The sequence below is a fragment of the Dendronephthya gigantea genome, unplaced genomic scaffold (genome assembly GCF_004324835.1).
Source record: "Dendronephthya gigantea isolate DGI-Jeju-01 unplaced genomic scaffold, DenGig_1.0 000073F, whole genome shotgun sequence".
Taxonomy (NCBI): Eukaryota; Metazoa; Cnidaria; class Anthozoa; order Malacalcyonacea; family Nephtheidae; genus Dendronephthya; species Dendronephthya gigantea.
Window position 1 is genome coordinate 1,135,725 of NW_021163083.1, and position 21,097 is coordinate 1,156,821.

General features: G+C 35.7%; 5 protein-coding genes across 5 annotated transcripts; 3 read left to right on the forward strand and 2 right to left on the reverse strand.

Moving 5' to 3' along the window:
• Positions 1 to 20: 20 nt before the first annotated feature.
• LOC114531653 (dnaJ homolog subfamily B member 11-like) lies at positions 21 to 2,682 on the forward strand. Its single transcript, XM_028553273.1, has 9 exons — positions 21 to 99; positions 177 to 333; positions 694 to 800; positions 951 to 1,083; positions 1,180 to 1,408; positions 1,475 to 1,532; positions 1,645 to 1,756; positions 1,915 to 2,074; positions 2,193 to 2,682. Exons 1-9 carry the CDS (start codon positions 26 to 28, stop codon positions 2,246 to 2,248), a joined length of 1,086 nt encoding a protein of 361 aa, XP_028409074.1. The 5' UTR covers positions 21 to 25; the 3' UTR covers positions 2,249 to 2,682.
• A 37-nt stretch (positions 2,683 to 2,719) lies between these two features.
• LOC114531652 (armadillo repeat-containing protein 8-like) lies at positions 2,720 to 7,106 on the reverse strand. Its single transcript, XM_028553272.1, has 20 exons — positions 7,023 to 7,106; positions 6,446 to 6,519; positions 6,287 to 6,358; positions 6,082 to 6,164; positions 5,926 to 5,985; positions 5,669 to 5,766; positions 5,506 to 5,598; positions 5,261 to 5,417; positions 5,088 to 5,178; positions 4,940 to 5,000; positions 4,785 to 4,860; positions 4,507 to 4,634; positions 4,377 to 4,433; positions 4,032 to 4,283; positions 3,826 to 3,918; positions 3,649 to 3,722; positions 3,511 to 3,586; positions 3,343 to 3,444; positions 2,964 to 3,226; positions 2,720 to 2,863 (listed from the first exon to the last, which is right to left on the reverse strand). Exons 1-20 carry the CDS (start codon positions 7,050 to 7,052, stop codon positions 2,833 to 2,835), a joined length of 1,971 nt encoding a protein of 656 aa, XP_028409073.1. The 5' UTR covers positions 7,053 to 7,106; the 3' UTR covers positions 2,720 to 2,832.
• A 38-nt stretch (positions 7,107 to 7,144) lies between these two features.
• LOC114531582 (m-AAA protease-interacting protein 1, mitochondrial-like) lies at positions 7,145 to 8,528 on the forward strand. The gene is made up of 5 exons (XM_028553191.1): positions 7,145 to 7,471; positions 7,594 to 7,665; positions 7,792 to 7,912; positions 7,988 to 8,111; positions 8,183 to 8,528. The coding sequence occupies exons 1-5, from the start codon at positions 7,145 to 7,147 to the stop codon at positions 8,286 to 8,288; spliced, it is 750 nt and encodes a 249-aa protein (XP_028408992.1). The 3' UTR covers positions 8,289 to 8,528.
• Positions 8,529 to 8,694: 166 nt separating this feature from the next.
• On the forward strand, positions 8,695 to 10,942 carry LOC114531534 (ubiquitin carboxyl-terminal hydrolase 10-B-like). Its single transcript, XM_028553145.1, has one exon. It carries the CDS (start codon positions 8,802 to 8,804, stop codon positions 10,707 to 10,709), a length of 1,908 nt encoding a protein of 635 aa, XP_028408946.1. The 5' UTR covers positions 8,695 to 8,801; the 3' UTR covers positions 10,710 to 10,942.
• A 36-nt stretch (positions 10,943 to 10,978) lies between these two features.
• On the reverse strand, positions 10,979 to 19,051 carry LOC114531533. Its single transcript, XM_028553144.1, has 10 exons — positions 18,863 to 19,051; positions 15,183 to 16,172; positions 14,989 to 15,108; positions 14,695 to 14,880; positions 14,281 to 14,610; positions 13,367 to 14,190; positions 12,768 to 13,238; positions 12,224 to 12,653; positions 11,901 to 12,086; positions 10,979 to 11,816 (listed from the first exon to the last, which is right to left on the reverse strand). Exons 1-10 carry the CDS (start codon positions 18,927 to 18,929, stop codon positions 11,278 to 11,280), a joined length of 4,143 nt encoding a protein of 1,380 aa, XP_028408945.1. The 5' UTR covers positions 18,930 to 19,051; the 3' UTR covers positions 10,979 to 11,277.
• Positions 19,052 to 21,097: the final 2,046 nt, after the last annotated feature.

Sequence of the window (21,097 nt, forward strand, 5' to 3'; positions counted from 1 at the left end):
GTCCGTGTGTTTCCCAATTCTCAAGATGGCCGCTGAAATGAGTAGAAGATGGAGTTTTGTTCTACTTGTTTTAGGCTTCTGTTTACAAATTTTAGCCGGGTAAGTTGGATGAAATATTGGATCTTTTTATTTTTTCAGCCCTAATTCTTAACTTGCAACTACTGATTTGTTCTTAGGAGGGACTTTTATGCGATTTTGGGAGTGACAAAAAATGCTAGTAAAAAAGAAATAAAGAAAGCTTATAGAAAACTCGCTATGAAATGGCATCCTGACAAGCACCCTGATGATGAAAAAGCACATGAAATGTTTCAAGATTTGAGTACAGCTTATGAGGTATCTATATTATATGAGTTCGCTATACGTTCAGCTATTCCTTTATTTGGGCTTCAGTACTGAAGACTGAAGTGCTTGAACTTCTTTTCGTATGAAACAACAGCTGGTGTTTTTTATTTTCATCCCACACAGTATAGCTTGTATGTACATTATGCACGTTAACCAGTTGCTGTCTTGTAAAATATTTAATTTAGTAGGCATTAACTGTCTTTTACAAGTAAATGTATTTATAGCTACAATGTTCCAATTGAGTTTGTGTCTTAATTGAATCTAAGTATGGTATACAGGACCTGAAGTTAAAAATGTTAAATTAAATTTTGTCTTAGTTAAGATTTCCTAAAATAAGGTTTCCTTTTTCAGGCTTTGTCAGATGATGAGAAAAGAAAAATTTACGATGCTCATGGTGAAGAAGGATTAAAGAAAATGAGTGGAGAAAATGGACACGATCCTTTTGATTCTTTTAATAGGTACGGTATACACATATTATACAAAAGCATCTGTACAGTCTCAATGGTTTATGAAAAGTCAAAGAATATTTAATTCACAGATTATTATTGTATATTTTCCAGTAATATGAATTCCACCCATCTTATTAACTAATTATTTCTAAATTTCAGTTTTTTTGGTGGTTTCAACTTTCACTTTGGTGGATCAGATCACTCTCATCGACGAGATACTCCCAAGGGTGCTGATATAGTTATGGATCTAGATGTGACATTAGAGGAGTTGTATAGTGGGGAATTTATTGAGGTATTTCATGCATATATTTACTGCACTTGTGAGATCACACAAGTTCAAATGCACCTTTTGTAATGATTTTTCACTATATATATGTAACAAATGCAGGTAATGAGACATAAACCAGAGTCTGAAACAATCCCTGGCACAAGGAAATGTAATTGCCGACAAGAAATGAGAACAACACAACTTGGACCAGGTCGTTTTCAAATGGCACAAGAAGAAGTCTGTGATGAATGCCCTGCTGTGAAATATGTGAACAAAATGAAGAAATTGGAAGTTGAAATTGAGCCAGGAATGATCGATGGCCAAGAGTGTTCTAGATTTGTTGGTGAAGGTTAGTAACGCACATGAATATTATATTTCATAAAGATTATCAGATATTGAAGTATTTTACTTTTAGGTGAACCTCATATTGATGGTGATGCTGGTGATCTAAAATTTATCATAAAAGAGCAAAGGTAACTTAATGTGTCATATTCAACAGAGATTCTGTCTTTTGTTTAAAAAAATCCATTTAATAAGTAGAAGTTGTGCCTTTCGATGTTAAGAAAATACTCTTTTGTTTTGAAGGCATTCAAGGTTTCATAGAGATGGAATGACTTTGTATACAAATGTGACTATATCTCTTGTTGATGCACTAAATGGTTTTGAAATGGATATCCAACACTTAGATGAACACAAGGTGAGAATCTATTGCTTAAGTTCATCTTATGGAAAAGCATTCATGATGAATATAACACTTTTATCGTTTGCAAGTTTTGCTTCTTGCACATACATAAGCAGAGGCAGCATAAGCCTTTAACCATAAGTGACAAACTAAATAAGTTTTTTTTGTTCTAGGTTCATGTCACCAGGGAAAAAATTACATGGCCTGGTGCAACAATTAAGAAGAAAGGCGAAGGAATGCCTAGTTATGATAATAATAATTTGTTTGGTGATTTATTTATTTCATTTGATGTGGACTTTCCCAGAGGTTCTTTTACAGCAGAAGAGAGAGAAGGTATATTTTTATCAATATTATAAATACTATAAATAGTCATACGAAAATTATTTAAGCACTTTGGCCATTTTTTTAAACTGATTTTGATGGCAAATTGATTTCTTTCTTTTTTTTAAAGCTGTGATCAAACTTCTTCAGCAAAAATCCTATCAAACTGTGTACAATGGATTATAAAGATGAGATGTTGAATTATGCTAGTCAATTTCTATTTGTGAATAAGCGTGGCATCCTTTGTGTTGACGTTTTCCTGTTACAATGCTCCGGCAGCTCTGGCTAATGAAATAAGTGACGTATGGACAAGCCAGTTATCATTGAAGGATTTATGGGAGAAATAAAGGAAGGTTTTAAAGGAAATTAAGATGCTTTTTCCAGGTAGGCAGGTAGTTTTCAAGCAAAGTCAAAAGCATTGTTAGACCATCCATTTACACCAGAAACACTGCATATTTAGGTCACACATCCTTGTGCAAATTTTGTTCAAAAGAATCCTTACTCATTATCAGGCCATGTAAAATCCTAGCCACCAAAACCACCCATCATCTAGCAAAATCATTGCTCTTGCTGCAAACACTTTAGTATAGTATAACAGTTTTTAAAACTATGTTCAATAATTACTTATCATTAATACAACATTTTCTTAATGTTTTTTTTTTGTTTGTATTACCTTTTACATTGCATAAGATTAGTAACTAAATACAAGTATTTTAAAATTTATTTCATGCAAGCAATTTCATCTTCATAGCAAGTTTATTTCATCTTTATCAGGAAAACTGCTGTAAGGCTGTCTTCACTCTAGACAATTGAAAACAAATATACCAAGCTGGATTGATTATCCATGAGAAACTACTGTAATTTTGACCCAAACCATTCTACAAAAAATATGTCTTAAAACCTGTCAAAAAGCAATGGATCTGCAGTTGTTGATAAATCTTGCAGTAACTTGAGAATTCCCAGATCACGAAACACTGTTTGTCTCTCTGAAGCTCCTTCATCTGTGCTCCATGCTAGGTTTGAAATGCAATATATTGCAGCCATCTTCAACTTGACATTGTCTTGTGTGATATAATGTTTAAGTCTCTTGAGAAGCCCATCATCTGACATAAGATAATCTTTGGCTGTCCTTCCATTTGCAATATTTCCAAGGATACATAACGCCTGAGAAAAAAGTTATGATCATTCTTTCAAACTATGGACAGTTAGTATTTTCTTGACATGGCCCACAATCCAACAGCTCTTATTCACATCTAAAATGCTTTATGGATATTAATTACCTGCTCTTTAACCTCACAAATTTGAGAACTATTATCATCTATGATTGGCTGCAAGGAACGCATAACATCACTGCCATGGAGGGCCATGATGTGGTCAATATTCTAGAAAAATACCCTCAGTTTTAATAATTTAATTCTTTGGGGTTCAAGCACAGATGACATACTTACATCTCTGCCAGAGAGAAGATTTCTCATCAATCCCAAAGTCTTCATAACCACTTGAGTATCATTATCTTCTAATAAACTACAACAAACTCTAAATCAGATGCAGTGTTTATTGAAGATGATAAAGAAAATTACACTTACTGAAATATCTGTCCTGTTCCAAGCCTTTCTAGGATTCTGTTTTTGGTATTTTCATCAGATTGGTATGCCATATTCTGCAGAATATAGATTGAGGAAAACATTTAGTTGCACCTACACATTTAGTTGAGATGATTTAGTTGATATTTGAGATGCATGAATACAAAAACACTGTGTTACCATCAATCCCCACACTCCATTTAATCTCAATGCATTATTTTCATGCTTTGTGAGTTCAACTAAAAGTTTCACTGCTCCAGCTTCAAGGATAGACTAAAAAATAAAATTGGTTTTACACTTTTACAAAACATGCCACAATATTGGAAAATTAGAACTACTGGTAATATACATTACCATTTACCATGCTGATGACATCTCACCATTACCTCTTTACTTGGAGAGAACTCCAACAGTAGATTACATACAGCTGAAGAAGCAACCTTGAGAACTTCCTCTGAAGCCCCTTGCAATAACTTCATCAATGGTTTCCATACTGCATTATCTTGAAATGTTGTCCGCAGTTGATGAACAGATCTCGATAAACTGTGCAGACATTTTACTGCTGCAAGTTGAACTGTTATCCGAGAGTCTTCTATGCCCATTACTACATGATCCATTGTTGATTCTGTTTCAATTATCTGTAAAAGGCCAGATTTTTAACAGATAACAACCTTAAACCTTTTAAAAACTGAACAGAATCATGGTATAACAAAATCCACTGCCTCTATTACCCTCTTTCGTATGTCCTCATCACTTGCCCCAAGTGATGCAAAAGCTTTTAATGCAGTCTGCAAATAAAATAAAGACTCATTGATTAAGATTTTAGAAATAGTAAAATATTCGTCACAGTAAATATGTCACCTCTCTCATCCTTGCATAATCATCTTCATTGAGATCATTCTTTCTCAGATAGTTTGCTAAGGTTGGAATGAGATGATCAGCAATAGCTGCAGTTTGTTGTAACCCTGCATCTTCCTCAATCAAGTATCCTGAAAAAAATGAATATTTGTTGACATATGACAGCTTGTAGCAATACTACAGACAGGTACAATGATCTTGGGAATAAACGCTGTAATGATCTTGGAAATAAACTACCAAGTAGTGGATGTTATAAGATTGCAAATGAATGGCAAGCTTACCTAAAACTTCAGCAGATTCAGCTCGAATGGTAATTTCTTTCTCTTTTTTGCAAAGTTTTACTAAACATGGTAATACCTGAAAGAAGTTTTTGTTTTTACTCTAAATAGGTTTATATAAATGATGATAACAGAATAATATTTGATGAAAAGGGTACCTTCAGACGAACTAAAGGATCAGTTGTTGGAAATGCACCAGCACGTGAAAGATTTGTAAGGCTTCACAAAAAGAAAATTAATTTTGTTAGGTTTTAAAAAATATTTTTCAAAATGTTACTGCTCGATCTTGGAATCAAAAGTTTATACCATTTTGCTGCAGATAGACGAATGGCATCAGGCTTATCACCAGGTAATAATCTTTTTAATACTTCAATAAGACTTTCATTTTTGAATGTTGCTGTAAGAAAAATGCTATTGTGAAAAAAAATCCTTTACATTTATAATTTTATCTGATAGTTCTGGTTTTATCTTTAAAATACCTGTCTTCATCATGTCAGCTATGACTTCATTTTCTAATGACAGGGCAGCGTAGCACTGCAAAGCAGGCAGCTGTAATTTTGGATTACTGCTACCAACAAGTGGGACTAATGCTTCTATGAGGCCACTTCGAGCCAACAATTTCTGGTGAACTGAGTTCTACATAAAGAAATGTTTTTCATCCAATAGTTACTGGTTGAAGACTGGTTTGTGAAGAAAATAATGAATTATATGACAATGAATATACCTGACAACATCTTGCTAGTATATGAGCAGCACATTCAGACTCAATGTGTGTACCACACAATAATTGTATTAGACAGTTGATGTTTGAAGTATCCTAAGAAAAAAGTCAATGGTTATGTAACCATGAGCACCATTTAACAAAATGAAGGGATCAGAATATTTACCTCATAAATGGGATCAACTGGTGTTTGTGGTGAGATATAAAATGTTCTCAAAGAGCGAATAGATGCTTCAGCCAGTTTTCTATTGGAATTTTTTAAACCTGCATAGGAAACTAAAGTAAGTAAAACTGATGTGCAATCATAGAATTATTTTCAAAGTGTTTCAGTCATATATATTGGCTATATCCCATGGATCTTTGTTTGTTGGTATTTTGTTCTCTTTAGGAGAATATTTAACCATATTTATGACAATTACAGACCTTGAAGAAATAGTGGAATGATAGAATGTGCCAGAAGAATTGTCACAGTTTCATCATCAGCTGAAATGTATTACAATTTTCTTTAAACAAGAGAAATTTTGTTGGGTGTTGTAGAAAAGAAGTTATCATTTCTAATGCAACTATCGAATGTGCTACCTCTAGCAAGACTTCCTAGGATTACCACTGCCTCTATAGCAAGCTCAATGTTGGTTTGTTCCCTTTGCAGTAAATGAACAAGACTGAAAAATTAGAGGTCAAAAATATGTTTAATCAATTGTAAGGACAATTAGCAAGAATAGATAACATTGTACAAGGAGAATCAGTTTACTGTGAGCTAGGGATGACTGATTATTTAACTCACTTCGAAGCAATATCAAGTTGAATAAATGCTTTTTTATTTGCCTTGCTGCCAATCACAACATTCTTTATATTTCTGTTGAATGAAATTATAAGTACAAACTATACATTAGATATAATTTCCTATACCAAGCAGAGAGTTTTATAGACAGCTAGACAATACCTAGCAGCTTGAAGACTTATTTCAGCATCTGAAGACAGAAGTTGATCGACTAATCCTATTCCATCTCCAGGATCCTGAGTGAACAAATTGAGAAATTAATTAGAATTCTTATAGAAATATTGCTATTTTAGACGATAAACCTGTGTATATACACATATATACTGTCATGTAATACAAGACTGGATGATGTGAAAATTGGGTGCAATCTCTCAGTTAACCAGAAATCAAAATTGCACTTGGGTAACACATTCAAATTCATTCACACACATTTAAATTATATTTTGGTTCTAATAATTTTTTATATTGTTATAGAAATTATGATAACAGAATCAATCATTTGCCTTAATGGGTCAAAAACTCACTGTTTGATTTAAGTATATTAATTGTACAGTAATTTTCACAAGTGTTCAACATGCAGCCTAGTGGTAGTGTGTGGTACAACTATTTTGTTCATTGTCTCTACTGCTACGAGTTCGATTCCTCTAAAGATGACCCTTTATGTTTTTGAGATATAACAATTATCTGAAGAAAAATACCAAACTACTGCTAAAATTAACCACAATTTAGAAGATCATACCATAAAAACATTTTCTGTGTCTCTTTTCATATTTTAAACTTTTAATGTTTACAATTTTGAAACCAGCGGAGACGTTCCCCGGGGGTAATTTTAGCCGTACGGTTAGTTTTCCCCAAAGTATCATGGCGACTTGGAGGTCACTTCGTCGAAAGTTTTTTTATAAATTTAAACCGTGCCTGGCTCATCCTTCCTTTATTTTGCGCCCATATCATGCTGTATCAATAAAGTCAAGCACGTATTGCCACAGAGAAACATATTTTCAAAGCCGTGAACGGACAAATCCGACAGGAAAACGATGTGTTTCTGGCAAACCTGGCAAGGCTGAAGCGTCTATTGTTGTCCTCGGAAACCCATTCCAATGGATTTCAAAGAAAATAAAGATATTTTTAGTAAATTCTTACTTTGATGCAGATTTTGAAGAGGAAACGTTTATTAAAGGTGCAAAACAGGTTATTATATGTGTTTGTTATTATATGTGTTTTGCAATTAGCCAGGAACCTCTGGCTCTATAAAGCTAATGAGCTAGTACTTTTTCTAATTATTGGTCATCTACTATCTATATGGTTTATAGGCTGTAGTTACAGTATCGGCTTTAGTAACAGAAAGGAAATTCAATCAACTCAAAGGTTTATTGACTGACGAGGTATAAAAATACATTTTTTTACATACAGAACCAGAGATAAACACCCGAGCATAGCTCTCACCCAATTTCATTTAAAAACTTACCTGGATCCACCATTGATGTGACATGTGTGCTTGCTTCTTCTAGGCAATTGAGAAATTAGGAGATGAAGTGGTAACTGAAGATAATATCGAAGCATATCGTATCACAATGGATGATATTATTCAAACCACTATTTTTGATGTTGGCTTCCAATATGATAAGACAGGTAATCAGTTATGGATTTTATGTCAACCAGATTGCTTTTACTATGAGAGCTTGAATTATCTTTATTTTTTTATAGAAAATGGTAGAAAGTGGTTGCATATTATGGTATCATGCATATGTCAAGGCATGAAGATTGGGATAGAAGAACAACACAGTAACACATTTATTAGAAGTTCATTACCCCGCATCACAAGATACAGGTACTATAAAAAGTTTTATGAAAACAGTTCAGTTTAAATATGTCATATCAATAGAAAAATATTTTGTTTAGTTTTTGTAAAGAGTGCACATCAGGGATAGACGATGGCTGGATAATTACCCAAATGATAAACATTACACCTAAAAAGGAGATACATTTCAAAAAGAGGTCTCCATGATCTCTTCACGATGCTTGCAAACTCTTGTAATTTATTTGTATAAATTCTAATGTACATTTTCTTCTGCCTTCAACACTTGCTGAAGTGATAACACAATGCTGGATCACATGGTTAGAAGAACAGAAATGGGAGATTTTAAATGGACACCTTTTTAGTGTATGACATCTGTATTCAGTTGGAATAAAGTCATAGAAACAGTAGACAATGTCTAACATTATCATATGTTAATGAATGCATCGTTTCTAGTATTATATTTTAGTAATTAATAATTTTATAAAATTTTTGGCAACTTTTTTCACTAATTATTAACAGTGGTGACGAGCAAGTCCTCCAGGAATAATAATATTATATAGCTCAGTGTCTGCATCAGCCCGACCCAAAATGCATCTCTTTCGTACACGTTTGATTTACTCACATGGCAAGCATGCTGGAGATTTGAGTCATAAATTGACAATTTTCCAGTCGTATTTTTGCCTATTTGTTGTACGAAATGAATTGATTTCGTAGCTCATCATGGAGAACAATACGATTATTTTTGGCGACTTTACAGAAGAAGACATACTTGTGTATTTTTCTGATGAAATTGTAAAATCAAGCGGTACTGAATTTCCTGAAGATTTTCATATGTACATTTTAAGCACAACATTAAGCGGGAAAGATTGCTCTCGAGAGGCCTTGGATATTTCAAATAAAGTTGAATATGCAAACATCAATACTGGCTTGGATGATAAAAGGAAATTGGTTGAAACTTTTACCTCAGAAATGGGAAGGGTACCAAACGAATTTATGGAAAGCCGAATTGCAACAGACGTCGATAAAGTAAGTGGAAATAATGAAGTTTTATGTTCTGTGGACGAAAGTATTTTACCGGACATATCTAATTCTAATACTTCCTTGATTGACAATAAGCAAAATTTAAATTCTGATGATACAAATATCAGATCAGAAAATGTTTCAAACGAGAACAATGGTTCTTTACTACCAAAGGCTGAAAACAGCCTCCCCTCACTGACTCCTACTTCAGCAGAAAGTAACAACAGTCCAACAAATGTTGTTACGGTTGGGACAAAAACAATGTTAACAACCTCAACTAGAACTGTTGAGTCTCGAAATGAGGGGGTAAAAAGCTCTTGGGCGGACCTCTTTAAGACAAAATCCACTTCCAAGCCACAAGATCCACTACCTCAAGTGAAATCAAAGCCACAACAACCAGAACAAAGTACTGAAGAGGACAGTTTATCAAAGACAGATCAATTTCAGCAGTATTTTTCGGATGTTCTGAAGCGAACCTCTTTGACTAATCAGGTTCCGTCGTTGCAACCTCGTGGTCTAAAGAACAATGGTAATTGGTGTTACATCAATTCAACCCTACAAGTTCTTTTATTCTGCCCATCATTTTACCATTTCCTTGCAAAATTTAAACTTAAAGCTGAACGTGGTACAAGCTTGACACCAATATTGGATGCACTTGTTCTGTTTGTCAGCCAGTTTAGTGAAATGCCTCCCCAACAATCTACAGCAGGTAGATCTCGTGATTGGAACAAGCAAGATGTTGTGATGGGTATGCCATTTGAACCAATATATGTGTATAAACTATTATGTCAAGTAAAAACATCACTCTCACAACAAGGAAAACAAGAAGATGCAGAAGAGTTTCTTAGTTGTATCTTGAATGGCTTACATGAGGAGATGGTGCAACTCAACTCTGCTGGAAATAAAACTCAGCCAGAAAATCCTATTACCTCTACAGTTGAAGATCAGGCTGTTGGTGACTGGGAACAAGTTGGTCCACGGAACAAGTCAACAATCACACGAAAAGCAGCCATGTCTAAGTCCCCAATTGCTGCCATGTTTGGTGGCTATTTGAGATCATCATTGCTTCAACCAGGGCTGAAGGAATCTGCTAGCATCCAACCATTTTTCACCATTCCGCTGGATCTTCGAGGAGAGGTGAGCACAGTTCAGCAGGCATTTGATCATTTCTTCAGAGTTGAAGAAGTTGAAGGTTTTCAGTGTGATAAAAGCAAGACTGAAGTTGAAGTCTCAAAGAAATGGACACTAGATACCTTGCCAATCGTGTTAGTGTTGCATCTCAAAAGATTTGTTGTCAATAAGAATGGTTGTGAGAAACTCACCAAGAAGATAACTTACGATGCTCAGCTTCAAGTTCCTATGGAAACATTATCCAAGATGACAAAGCTTCCAACTAAGAACATGTTATCCTATAAACTATTTGCAGTCACTTATCATCATGGCAAGAATCTACATGGTGGACATTACACTTCAGATATTTCTCATCCATCAGTTGGTTGGCTACGGGCAGACGACATGAACGTCAGAACTGTTCCACCAAAGTTTGTATTCAACCCTTTGTCAAATAGAGATCCTTATTTATTGTATTACTGTCGTGGAGATATTTAAGATGTAAGAAACCAATCAAGATTCAAGCGTGCTTGTGAACATCAGTGGTTGGGGTTTTACAGGACTAATTTTGACCACATGCGATGAACACTTCTAGTAAGTGGTTCAGAACAATGATTAAAATGCTGATTATTGGGTCATTTGACTCATTTCAGAAAATTTCCACCCTCCCCTGCCATTTTGCAATACTGAAAGTTTCTCTTCAGACATAAAATGTTTTTTGGTGGGAGTCTGGAATTTTTCCTTTAATATATCTGTTAAGGAAATTGTCAAATATTTTTTCATTTCACTAAGTATACTTTGTGCTGTAATGTCATGTGTCTAATTTCTAATCAATAAAGCAGGAAATGTTACATACTTTTCGTGGTTGTTTTGAATAAACATATTGTATTGCAGCTTTCAAGCATGCATTTGGTTATATTAACCAGGTAAAGTTCTTTTCACAACTGTGCACAAAGTTTGACTAAAATTAATGGGTGTAAATTCTATTTATAGTGAACAAAAGTGATTAGGATTCAATTCTAAGGCTTTTGTCAAAGCATGCCAGTGCAGTATATTCCTTTATCATTCATGTATTTTTAATATCTGTGAAGAATGTTTGATGCTTCCACTCGATAACAGGAGCGGTATTACGCGCTATTATATCTGCCAATTTCGTGCCTCTGTATTTGGTCATTCGATCCTTAGTTGGCTCCAGGTACGGGTTTTCAAACCAGAATCTGTCCCCGTCACGAAGTAATTGAAATTGCTTAGCAATGATCGCTGCAAATGTTTCCCCCACACATCCCCCGGGTAGGTGGGACTCTGCCAAACCACCAATCCACAAGTCAACATCATTAATATCAGTGTATAAATCTTCCAGTTTGCCTGCAACGCTTTTGTCTGATGTGATCTCGGAAAATGATTTTCTTGCCTCGAGACCCAAAGCGTCGCGAACACTATTATAATCAGCTAAGCCATGATCTCTTCCCCGTTGAATACCATACGACATCAGATCAAGACCTTGGGTGTTGGTGCCAAATAAGAAATTTCTCACAGCATCTACGAACAATGTGTCCACCTTCTCAGCCCGCTGTCGTAACATACCACGGAGCAGCGGTTCAATACCTAAAATGTTTTGGAATAATCAGCATCCTGCATGTACTGCATGGTTCATGGTGGATAGTTGGACATTTCGTAGGCCGTTCTTACCTGTTTCAGTTATTACTCGACCAGGGTTGAAATAAGCATCTCTCAGATCCAAGTTACCAACATTTAACATGGTAGTCCATTCATCGTCCAATCGTGTCATTGTATTACCAATCTGACTGTGACCATACCGGAACGCTGCTGTTGCAAATTCGTTAAATACTCCAACCTTCAAACTTGAATTGTAACCTGAAAATCAAATTTACATCCTGTTGTGGAATATGCTTCGCGGTGCATTTGATTAATTGTGACGATATGGGAAACAAGATTGAAGAAGTAAAAGCAGTGACATTTACTGTTTGATTAAATTGTAAAGTCAGTTCTACCTTCGTATTCTGGGATATTTTTGAATGCTTTTTGTCCAATTACCGTTGGCAGGAACTCGTACCAGACCACCGCTTGCCATTTAGCACGCGTGATTGTTCTTGCATGTTGAAATAATGATTCGTCATCATAGTGTTCTAAAGCTTGCTCGTTCCTAAGCTCCTCACAGACTAAATTATGTTCACGTGCCCAGATCGTGTGCAGACATATCAGACCAGGTTGAACGTTTACACGAGGGTCTCCTGAAATCAAGAGTTTCTCACGCGGTCCTCCGAGAAGATTGAGATTTGGTAATTGTTTCGTATTGAAAGGTAAATTATGTTGCGTTTGTTCCCGAAGTTTTCCATCTTTTCCCTGCCGGAGTGCACAAGCACGTTCGTTTTCTGAGCCGTAGACAATAGAAAGATCAATAAATGATGACACTTTGTTTACCTTTAAAGAAAAAGTACATTTTGTTATCTACCAAGCACAGAATAACAAGATGATAGCAGCGTCAGGTACCACCAGTTAAATATAAAATAATTCTGCAAAACTGACCAACATTACCTGTTCTCGGGCAACGCCATTATGTCTTCCTGTGTTAGCCGCATGCGCTGAGCGTCTTAATCTCATCGTCTGTGAGCCAGTGGAATAAGGATCAAACCATGGGTCCCCTGTTGGAATCTTAATTGCAAAGTTTTCTGTGGGCAAAGCATTGGCGTAAGGCGTGGAAAAGTCGATATCGTGAGCAAGAAGTTGCCCAACGTGCATGTGAATTTGATTTAATCCCGTTGGACTAAAGACATCAATTTTCTGATTTCCTAAAACATTGGAAATATTTCTTGGATTTGGACGACGTTGTCCAGCTGGGGTTTCATAATGATCGTCATAATCAGCGGGAGAAATCCTTAGTAAAGGACTGAGTGCTCGACCATAGTCGCGGTTCTCAGGGTTGTTTGAAAAGCCACTGAACGTCGCCCATTTTTTCTCAGATGCGTCAACTGTCTCTGGATGGTTCTGTTCCTTCGAGTCCTCGACCTATAAAGAAATATCGTCACTGCCGTGTATTGGGCTCGTATGTTTTTTAATGAAGTTTTAAAAAAGAATGTCAAAACTTTTCCCAGTCAACACCAAATCAATTTCTGAAATAATTTAGAATACGATACCTTCACTTTGACATATCCAATAGACGAAGTCACACCATCACTAACGACATATTGAAAGCTGTCTTCCCCAGTGAAGTCTTTGGCAGGGTAATAAGTCACGTAATTTTGGTGGCGTGATAATCTACCGTGACTCGGTTCCTTACTGATTGATGTAATTTTCATCTTGCGACATTCTGGCAATGATTTGTCGGGTGAAGACGTGATATGCTTGTAGTTTCGTTTTCCACGCATGTCGTGAACACGCAGCAAGGTTCTTCGTGGCACGTTCTCGATGACTCGTGTATTGTTTGTCACCGGCCAGTACACGCGGATCGTAAAATGTTCTGCTGTCTCGTGAGCTAATCCAAAATGAGCTGTGGTTTCACCTTGACCTGAGAATGCGGATGAACTGCGAATTTCACGCACAATTTCTCTTCCAAACTTTGGAGAGAAAATATAAACCCGGGCACCGATGCTTTCTCGATCTGAGTCTGCTTCGAGAACATTCACCCGAATCCAATCCCTAGTGTGTCCGCCATCGTTGCGATAGAAAACTGATTTTTCACAATTTGAGACAATGTACACATCTTGATCACCATCGTTGTCAAAGTCGAACACAAACAATCCCCTACCGTCTCGTCTGTCATTGATACCTTTGCTATCCCCAACAGAGCTAAAACTGCAGTTCCCAGAATCTGCATGATGATTCTCGTAAAGTAAGGTCTTCGTGTGATGAAGAAAATCAAAGTCGGTGCTTTCAGTATCATCAAAACCATTCGTATGAATCAAATCCAAGTCACCATCATTATCATAGTCCAGGAACGAAGTCCCCCAGGCCCACCAACCTTGCATGGTAACAACAATTGGTTGTTAATTTTGGAGTACAAAATGCTAAAATCTAGGCAATGGAAACAATAGATAAACGTAAATCTTACCTGGTCTTACTCCTGTAATGTCGGTTTCGTCTGTAAACTTTCGCTTTCCATCGTTTTTGTACATTCGATTTCCAGTGTATCCGAAGATCATGCCACCTCCCTGACCGTAGGCTTCAATGTATGGGTTACGATATTCCTCACTCATGTAGATACTTGTTACAAACCAGTCTTGTTTTCCGTCATTATTATAGTCAGCGACTGTCGAGCCCATACCATTTTCTTCTAAACCCACTCCTGCTCCTTTTGTTCCATCCACAAACGTGCCATTTTCATTTCCCCAGTACAGCCGACTCGTGAAGAAATCCCCAGTAATGGCCAAATCAAGATTACCTAGAGTAATATGTTTGTTGACGTCAACAACAGTAATTTTCCTCCCCCACAACTTTGTAAAATGTTTAATTTAATTTTACTCACCATCAGCATCAATATCTGTGAACATGGCTGATAGACTATATGGCCCAGGCATAACATCTTTAAACAGTCCAATGTTTTTTATTCTGTATGGCGTCAAGTTTGTTAGTCCCGCGCGTTCATCAGCGCGTGTATGTGGTTCAGGCTGTGAACTCAAGCCAGCTTCATTTGTCATATCAATGAAATATCCTAGAAACGAAACATTTTTTACATGTGCTTAAATTGTTGAGTATTATTGAGTTACTACGTCTTAGATAGTAACATTTATTTAAGATAGTAATGTCCTGTGATACCAACCTGGTTTGCCTTCAGCTCCTAAATTTTTGAGAAGTTTTGAGAGAGAGTGATTGCTGTTTTGATAGTCGTAACTTTGGTCAAGATGTGGCAACCATTCGGTTCGGTAGAAGTCCAGCCAACCTAGTAAAAACATACATACATTTTCAAATGCTCTTTGGTCACCAGACGAGCCAATAAGCCAGTAAAAACCTTACCATCTTTATTGTAATCCCCAAGTGCTATGGTCATTGTTGAAGTCTTGAATGGTGGAATAGTTGGTTTTCCTGCCAGACCTCGTTCTATTGCCTCCTCTGTAAAATGGCCCATGCCATCATTAACATAGAAGTAAAATCTTTCTTCTGCCATTGTTCCAATGTAAAGATCAACATCGCCGTCATTATCTACATCTGCCCATGTCGCACCTGTTGATCGGTGGTTCATTGTTTGGGTGAGGTTAGCCTCTGCAGTGACTAGTTGAAATGAACCGTTACCAAGATTACGCCATAGTTGATCGTTGCCATCCACACGAGCATAAAATATATCCAAGAAACCATCGTTGTCGTAGTCAGCGGTTGCTCCTGCGCCTGCACTTTGTTCTGGTAAACAAAACGAGCCCTTGATCCATGTCTTTAAAGTCGGGTCGTAATGATCAAACAGACAATCAGGACTTGCTGGTATTGCTGATTGCACAGCGTTCATTCCCAACTCTTGTGCAATGTCTTTGAATATGATTTCAGCGCTTCTGTCCTCTGTTTGAGAATCTCGGTTCATGCATATAGCTGGCTTGTCTAGGTACACATCATTTTTCAGCACTGGAATGTGTATAAATCCTTCAGACAATTCCATTGAAAATTCGTCATTATTGGCTACGATACTGTCAGATTTTGGCTGGATGATTATTCGTACTTCGTACTCGTCATTTGACACAATTGTGTGATTCTCGTGCAAGAGAAAATACCGAAATCTGTCCTCGCCAGAGTACTCTGATGCAGGAAGATAAAATGGTTGTAGGCTGCAGTGTTCATCTGTCTGTGTTAACTCTGTCTTGTCAGGATAGCAGTTTAGAGCGCCATACCCAGGAGGTTTACTGATTAAAATAGAAGAAGCAGGTTTCTCATGAAAATCGTCCAATGTGATCCTGATTTTCGTGTCTTCGTCTGTGGTAATCGTGAGCTTCTTAGCACACGAGGTTGAAAGATTTGGTTCTACAGAGTGAGAATAATAAGCTCAATATCGAATATTCAAATTCTACTGCTACGTGGCAAATAATTCTCGTTAACTTTACAACAAGTAGCTTTTGTTTCTACATGAAAATGATTCACTTATTATGGTTGTTTTCATATTTTTTCAAACTGCTAACTAATGTGTTAGGAGGAAGGTACAGAATTAGTCCTGAAAGTGTTTACGAATTTCTACACCAAAACAACAAGTTGTTTCTGGAAGAAGCTTTTTGTTTTTTGAAAGTTTTCTCAGAGAATTGAATGGCAAATATTTAAATAATTTGACCTCAATAGTGTGAGCTTTTAACAATGTCTTACGCGACATACCACAAATTATTATGACGCATGGGGGGTTGACATTGTAATAGCATGTACATGTTAGATTTGCCGTGACTAAATGGTTCGTTCGAAATCTTTGAAGTCCCATTTTCATTCGAACGTCATCAGCTTTCTTCATGTGTAAACTTATCCGATTAAAACCATTGTACATGCACGATTTTCTTTATTACAGATAAACTGCGTATTTGAATCTAAATATACCAAAGATACCAAAAACTGTAGGGTATTTGTTTTAAAATGGAAATTAATTAAGTCGAACACCATTAAGGCGAGATCAAGACTTGTCCTGATATAGTCCAGTCTGTCTCACTCCGAGTAAATTGCCACTAGCCTAGGTGCTTTCTAAATCTTAGAGCTTCCTATCTACGTTAGTAGTCTTGAAGAATTTCCTATAAATGGATTTTCTCACAATTGAAGAAAATAGCTGCATGATCCATTCTTATAAAACAAAGGAATATTAGTACTATTATTAAAGATAGTTTTATGAACTTTATATGAATTGTACATCCGTCAATCTTCAGTGTAAGTAAAAGCTCTGTGTTTTCCTTTGAGTCGATTTATTCCTAATAAAGTGATTACGGCGTGAAAGTGGTTTGTCTTAAACTCACCGCACAAGTTCAAAGACGGTCTCACAATGACAATATGAAAACCATTTTACATTTACATTGTTTGTAGTTAGGGGTATTGTACGATGTGCATTAAGTGATTCCAGTAATGAGAAGATATCTGTAATACTAGGACAAAGGTAATGATAAAAATATTACCCATAATAAACCATCACACATGTAACATTACAATAGCACGTTACTAACTAGTTTCACACAATGAAATCTTGCATAATATTTTATTTTGACAAGACGTAATCTTTCATTATTTGTATTCTAACGTTGTTGAAGGTACTACATGCATGTACAAACATAGTACCATCGTTTGTAAACTGAAATATAGAGACTCGAAAATAAACAATCAAACGAACAAACTAATCAAGATGAGAGAATATAGAGAGATGATTCAATAAATTCTACCATACCTAACAGCTGACTTTAAAATATGCAGCAACTTTTAATGCATCTAACACATGATAAATGATTACCACGGGGAAAATATTAACTTTCCTTCATCAGAGTGTATGCATATTTGTACGTATATGTGGTATTGCAATGTTTCTGATAGGCAACCCAATAGCCACGCAAGCAGGACTTCGGAATGCACTAAAACACGTGCATATAGTTGGAAGTTTGAAATTACTGTATTCATGCAATCATTTTTTAAAGCTTATAGTTTGAAGTTAAACATTTTAATGATAGTGTGGAAGGCAGTGACTTGGATAAAATGATACAAAAGAATGTTTCTTTCTTTTCAAGCAAGACAAGTTATAAAACAGCATGAGACACCATTACCAAAATGATGAGCGGAAACTCGTAAGGAGTTATTGTTTTACCTCGGAAAGAACATCTAAATTCCACAGATTACATACTCTCGATTTATCTCTTTGTCATTCATTAAATTTATTCATAAGTAAAAACCAAAATGATCGGAATTTTATGTTGTTTTTCTCTGTAAGATTGTCTTACATCACTATTTATACCCCACAAGAATTTTAATTGAAAGCATTATTTTGTTTATAATTTGGACAGGAAGACAAGATTCTACATTAACATCCTATAGCACTTTAACCGTCTGTTCCTGCCCCCATGTATCAAGAAATTCTAATTTTGTCTTTTTTAACAGTTTCTTCCTATCTTTCCTTACGGGTATCGATATATGTTTACATAGCTGCATTGCTGCAGGATTTTACAGGAAATGCTGACTACGCTGACTTGGCCTTAAACGATATGATTTTATAGTACAATCTCAATTCTTCAACACAGTTATGTAAAAGAATAAGAATTGTTTTCTTTACAGAAAGAACTTGAACTGTTTTAAATGCAACATTTTTCCAATATATAACCTAATTATTAGCTACATACGATGTCGATCAACGAAGTATTAATTGGCTATTAGGTTTAAAATTAGCGCCACCCCATGTATGCATTGACTCTGAGAGCCCCTGATTTATCATCAAACAACACAGAATATGAACTATTCAACACAGAATGTCTATGAAGAAATATTCCAGTAATTGAAAGCATTTAACTGACTTTACCATAACAAAATGATTTAATTCAATTTTCCGCCCGAGGAATTCTGGTTGATACTTGTTTGAATGTTATAGTTACTTTATTCCCATTTAATATGAAACATTACTTAAGTGGCCTGAGAAGAAGTCTGCAATATATTTCAAGGACCCAGGGAAACACCCAATTCAAACGACGTGAATCTGAATGTACACTTACCAATTTTTATCAAAACGAGAAATGATAGCATCGCTAAGGAACCTGGGACGATTCCCATGATGTTCATTTTGTAACGGTCGCGTCAGAGGTACTTTCTGTAGATTGCTTATATCTGTACTAGTTGATGATCACTGGGAGGCCTTACACCACAAACTAAAAAATTCTTTCTCTAACAGGCGTACATAAATCGTAAAATGAATAATTATTCCTTTATTACACAATTGAATATACACTTGATATCCTTCAGCGCGATTGATAGCGACTAATCGTCATTGCTACCATGGAAACCATACAATTGCACAGTTGCGTAGGACGAATGCTTAATTTGGTACTTTACGCTGTTTTGTAGTTCGTAAGCAATTTGTTTTAAACCATCAAGTGTTTTAGTGTCCAGATTGCTGTTGTATGTATCAATTACTGAATAACCTAGCTGGTATTCATTTCACTTTTTGTACATCGCAGCAAGACGCGTTAATCTTTTGTATCCAACAGTTTATTAAATATCTTAACGATGTGTCTTATTGTTTCATTGTGATGAATCTGTCGGGGTCTTCAAAAATAGATTTAATTTCAAAGTTGATTATCTTCTCACTTTGTTCCCCTTCATAGGTAAATGGAGCATTTAAATTATTGTTTTCGAAAATCTCAGTAGCATACGGTATGCTTTGTATAAGATGGGTATATGTAGGAATATTTCCATACGATATATTTATGTCTTTACGATCGATGAAGATACTAAATGTTGGATATAGTCATAACATGGGCTTACCGTTAATGTTAGAATACTTATTCTACTTATGGCCACGTCAAATTCGTATCCATATAAATATGTATGGGAAGGAAAGTTGTGATTTCGGCAAGAATTACCTCAGTTATAGAAAGGAGCAATTTCTAGATCCGAATTTGCTAATTCACCGAATCCTGTTCAGAAGTTCATAAATTATGCCAAACCACAAGAGATTATTCTACAATCATTTTGATCAAAGAAGAAAGAAAGGCTCTTTTTATATAAACTATTTTGGGGCATGGCTTTAAGTAGTTTGATGTGGTATGTTTGGCCGACATAGTTTTACTTGCATTTGTAAAGATCTAAATAGTTTGAAAAAAGGCATAATTGTTAAAGAAAAGTAAAGAGGAATCTCAGATTATCTTTGGGTATTGCTCAACAGCATAACTTATTTTATTATGCAGGCTCCAAACACTCAATTGTATAGAAATTAGTCTGTCAGTAAACTATTAAAAAGATCTCTCAATTGTTGAAAGAAATTCTGTAAACCTGTAAAATTAGGATGTTTTCAGGCCAGCACAATTATAAGGTTATTTGAAACTGGATGACCATGAAGAAGCAAAGATACTTTCGTTCGGTTTGATTCCTACACGTCTCTAATTGGAAGCCCGTTGGAAGAACTCTCAAGTGAACCATATAATATACGAGTGATCAATAGATCTCGTCTCTGCAGTTTACATCGTTTGTTGAAGTATGAAGTATTTTGTCATTTTCAACCTCGCTTTCAACAACATGACATTGTTATATACATAAGAAGCACTTAAAAAACAACTATTTTTAACTAGTTATTATAAAAACGACAAAGAACAGTGTAGACACAAACTGCAGGGGCAAGAATGAACATAAAGATAAAAAGAATTATTTAGTTTCCGGCCACTTGACAGAAACTTGCCCGAATATGTCCAAACAAACAACCTTTGTCTTCATTTTTGGTTTGTATATGCATTATCTTCATTTTTGGGTGGTATATGCATTATCCAGGTTACTAAGACCTTACAAATATGGTCAACAAACTATTTTAGTAAAATATATTTGGAAAAGCTTTGCTCATGTTTATTTTCTGCCTCTGATAGATAAAAGAAACATACAATTAGTGGGGGAAATCAACCTTACATAATTGCCAGTAAGTGTCTAATTCTTTATTATGTTTCCTCCAACTATAGTTGGCTGTGCCTATAGCCTGGGAAAATATGACTCTGGCAAGCTGTTCAATACTCTTCATTGTAATAAAAGGATGATGATGTTGTTAGCAGATTTTTTGGCTATATTTAGGAAATATTAACAGTTGAGACCTCGGAAGTGAGCTAACTTCTCACGATTTTCTTTCGTCTTAATATAGATTTTGTCTATTGCTTGTGCAAACATCATTGTCTTGGTTTTGTTCTCGGTGAACACTCCTGGCATAACTATTGATTGCACTCAATCGTGCTCTCAGCACTAGCTAGTAT

Coding starts and splice junctions, on each gene's coding strand:
- LOC114531533 (XM_028553144.1), bottom strand. CDS start 18,929: ATGAACATCATGGGAATCGTCCCAGGTTCCTTAGCGATGCTATCATTT. Junction 14,881..14,988: donor AGGAGCTGAAGGCAAACCAG/GTTGGTATCACA, acceptor TTTCGTTTCTAG/GATATTTCATTGATATGACA. Junction 14,191..14,280: donor CATTACAGGAGTAAGACCAG/GTAAGATTTACG, acceptor TTACCATGCAAG/GTTGGTGGGCCTGGGGGACT.
- LOC114531582 (XM_028553191.1), top strand. CDS start 7,145: ATGGCGACTTGGAGGTCACTTCGTCGAAAGTTTTTTTATAAATTTAAA. Junction 7,472..7,593: donor TTATTAAAGGTGCAAAACAG/GTTATTATATGT, acceptor TATGGTTTATAG/GCTGTAGTTACAGTATCGGC. Junction 8,112..8,182: donor CCCCGCATCACAAGATACAG/GTACTATAAAAA, acceptor TATTTTGTTTAG/TTTTTGTAAAGAGTGCACAT.
- LOC114531534 (XM_028553145.1), top strand. CDS start 8,802: ATGGAGAACAATACGATTATTTTTGGCGACTTTACAGAAGAAGACATA.
- LOC114531652 (XM_028553272.1), bottom strand. CDS start 7,052: ATGAAAAGAGACACAGAAAATGTTTTTATG. Junction 4,861..4,939: donor ATCCTTTAGTTCGTCTGAAG/GTACCCTTTTCA, acceptor AACTTCTTTCAG/GTATTACCATGTTTAGTAAA. Junction 4,284..4,376: donor ATGAGGACATACGAAAGAGG/GTAATAGAGGCA, acceptor GGCCTTTTACAG/ATAATTGAAACAGAATCAAC.
- LOC114531653 (XM_028553273.1), top strand. CDS start 26: ATGGCCGCTGAAATGAGTAGAAGATGGAGTTTTGTTCTACTTGTTTTA. Junction 1,757..1,914: donor AACACTTAGATGAACACAAG/GTGAGAATCTAT, acceptor TTTTTGTTCTAG/GTTCATGTCACCAGGGAAAA. Junction 2,075..2,192: donor TACAGCAGAAGAGAGAGAAG/GTATATTTTTAT, acceptor TTTTTTTTAAAG/CTGTGATCAAACTTCTTCAG.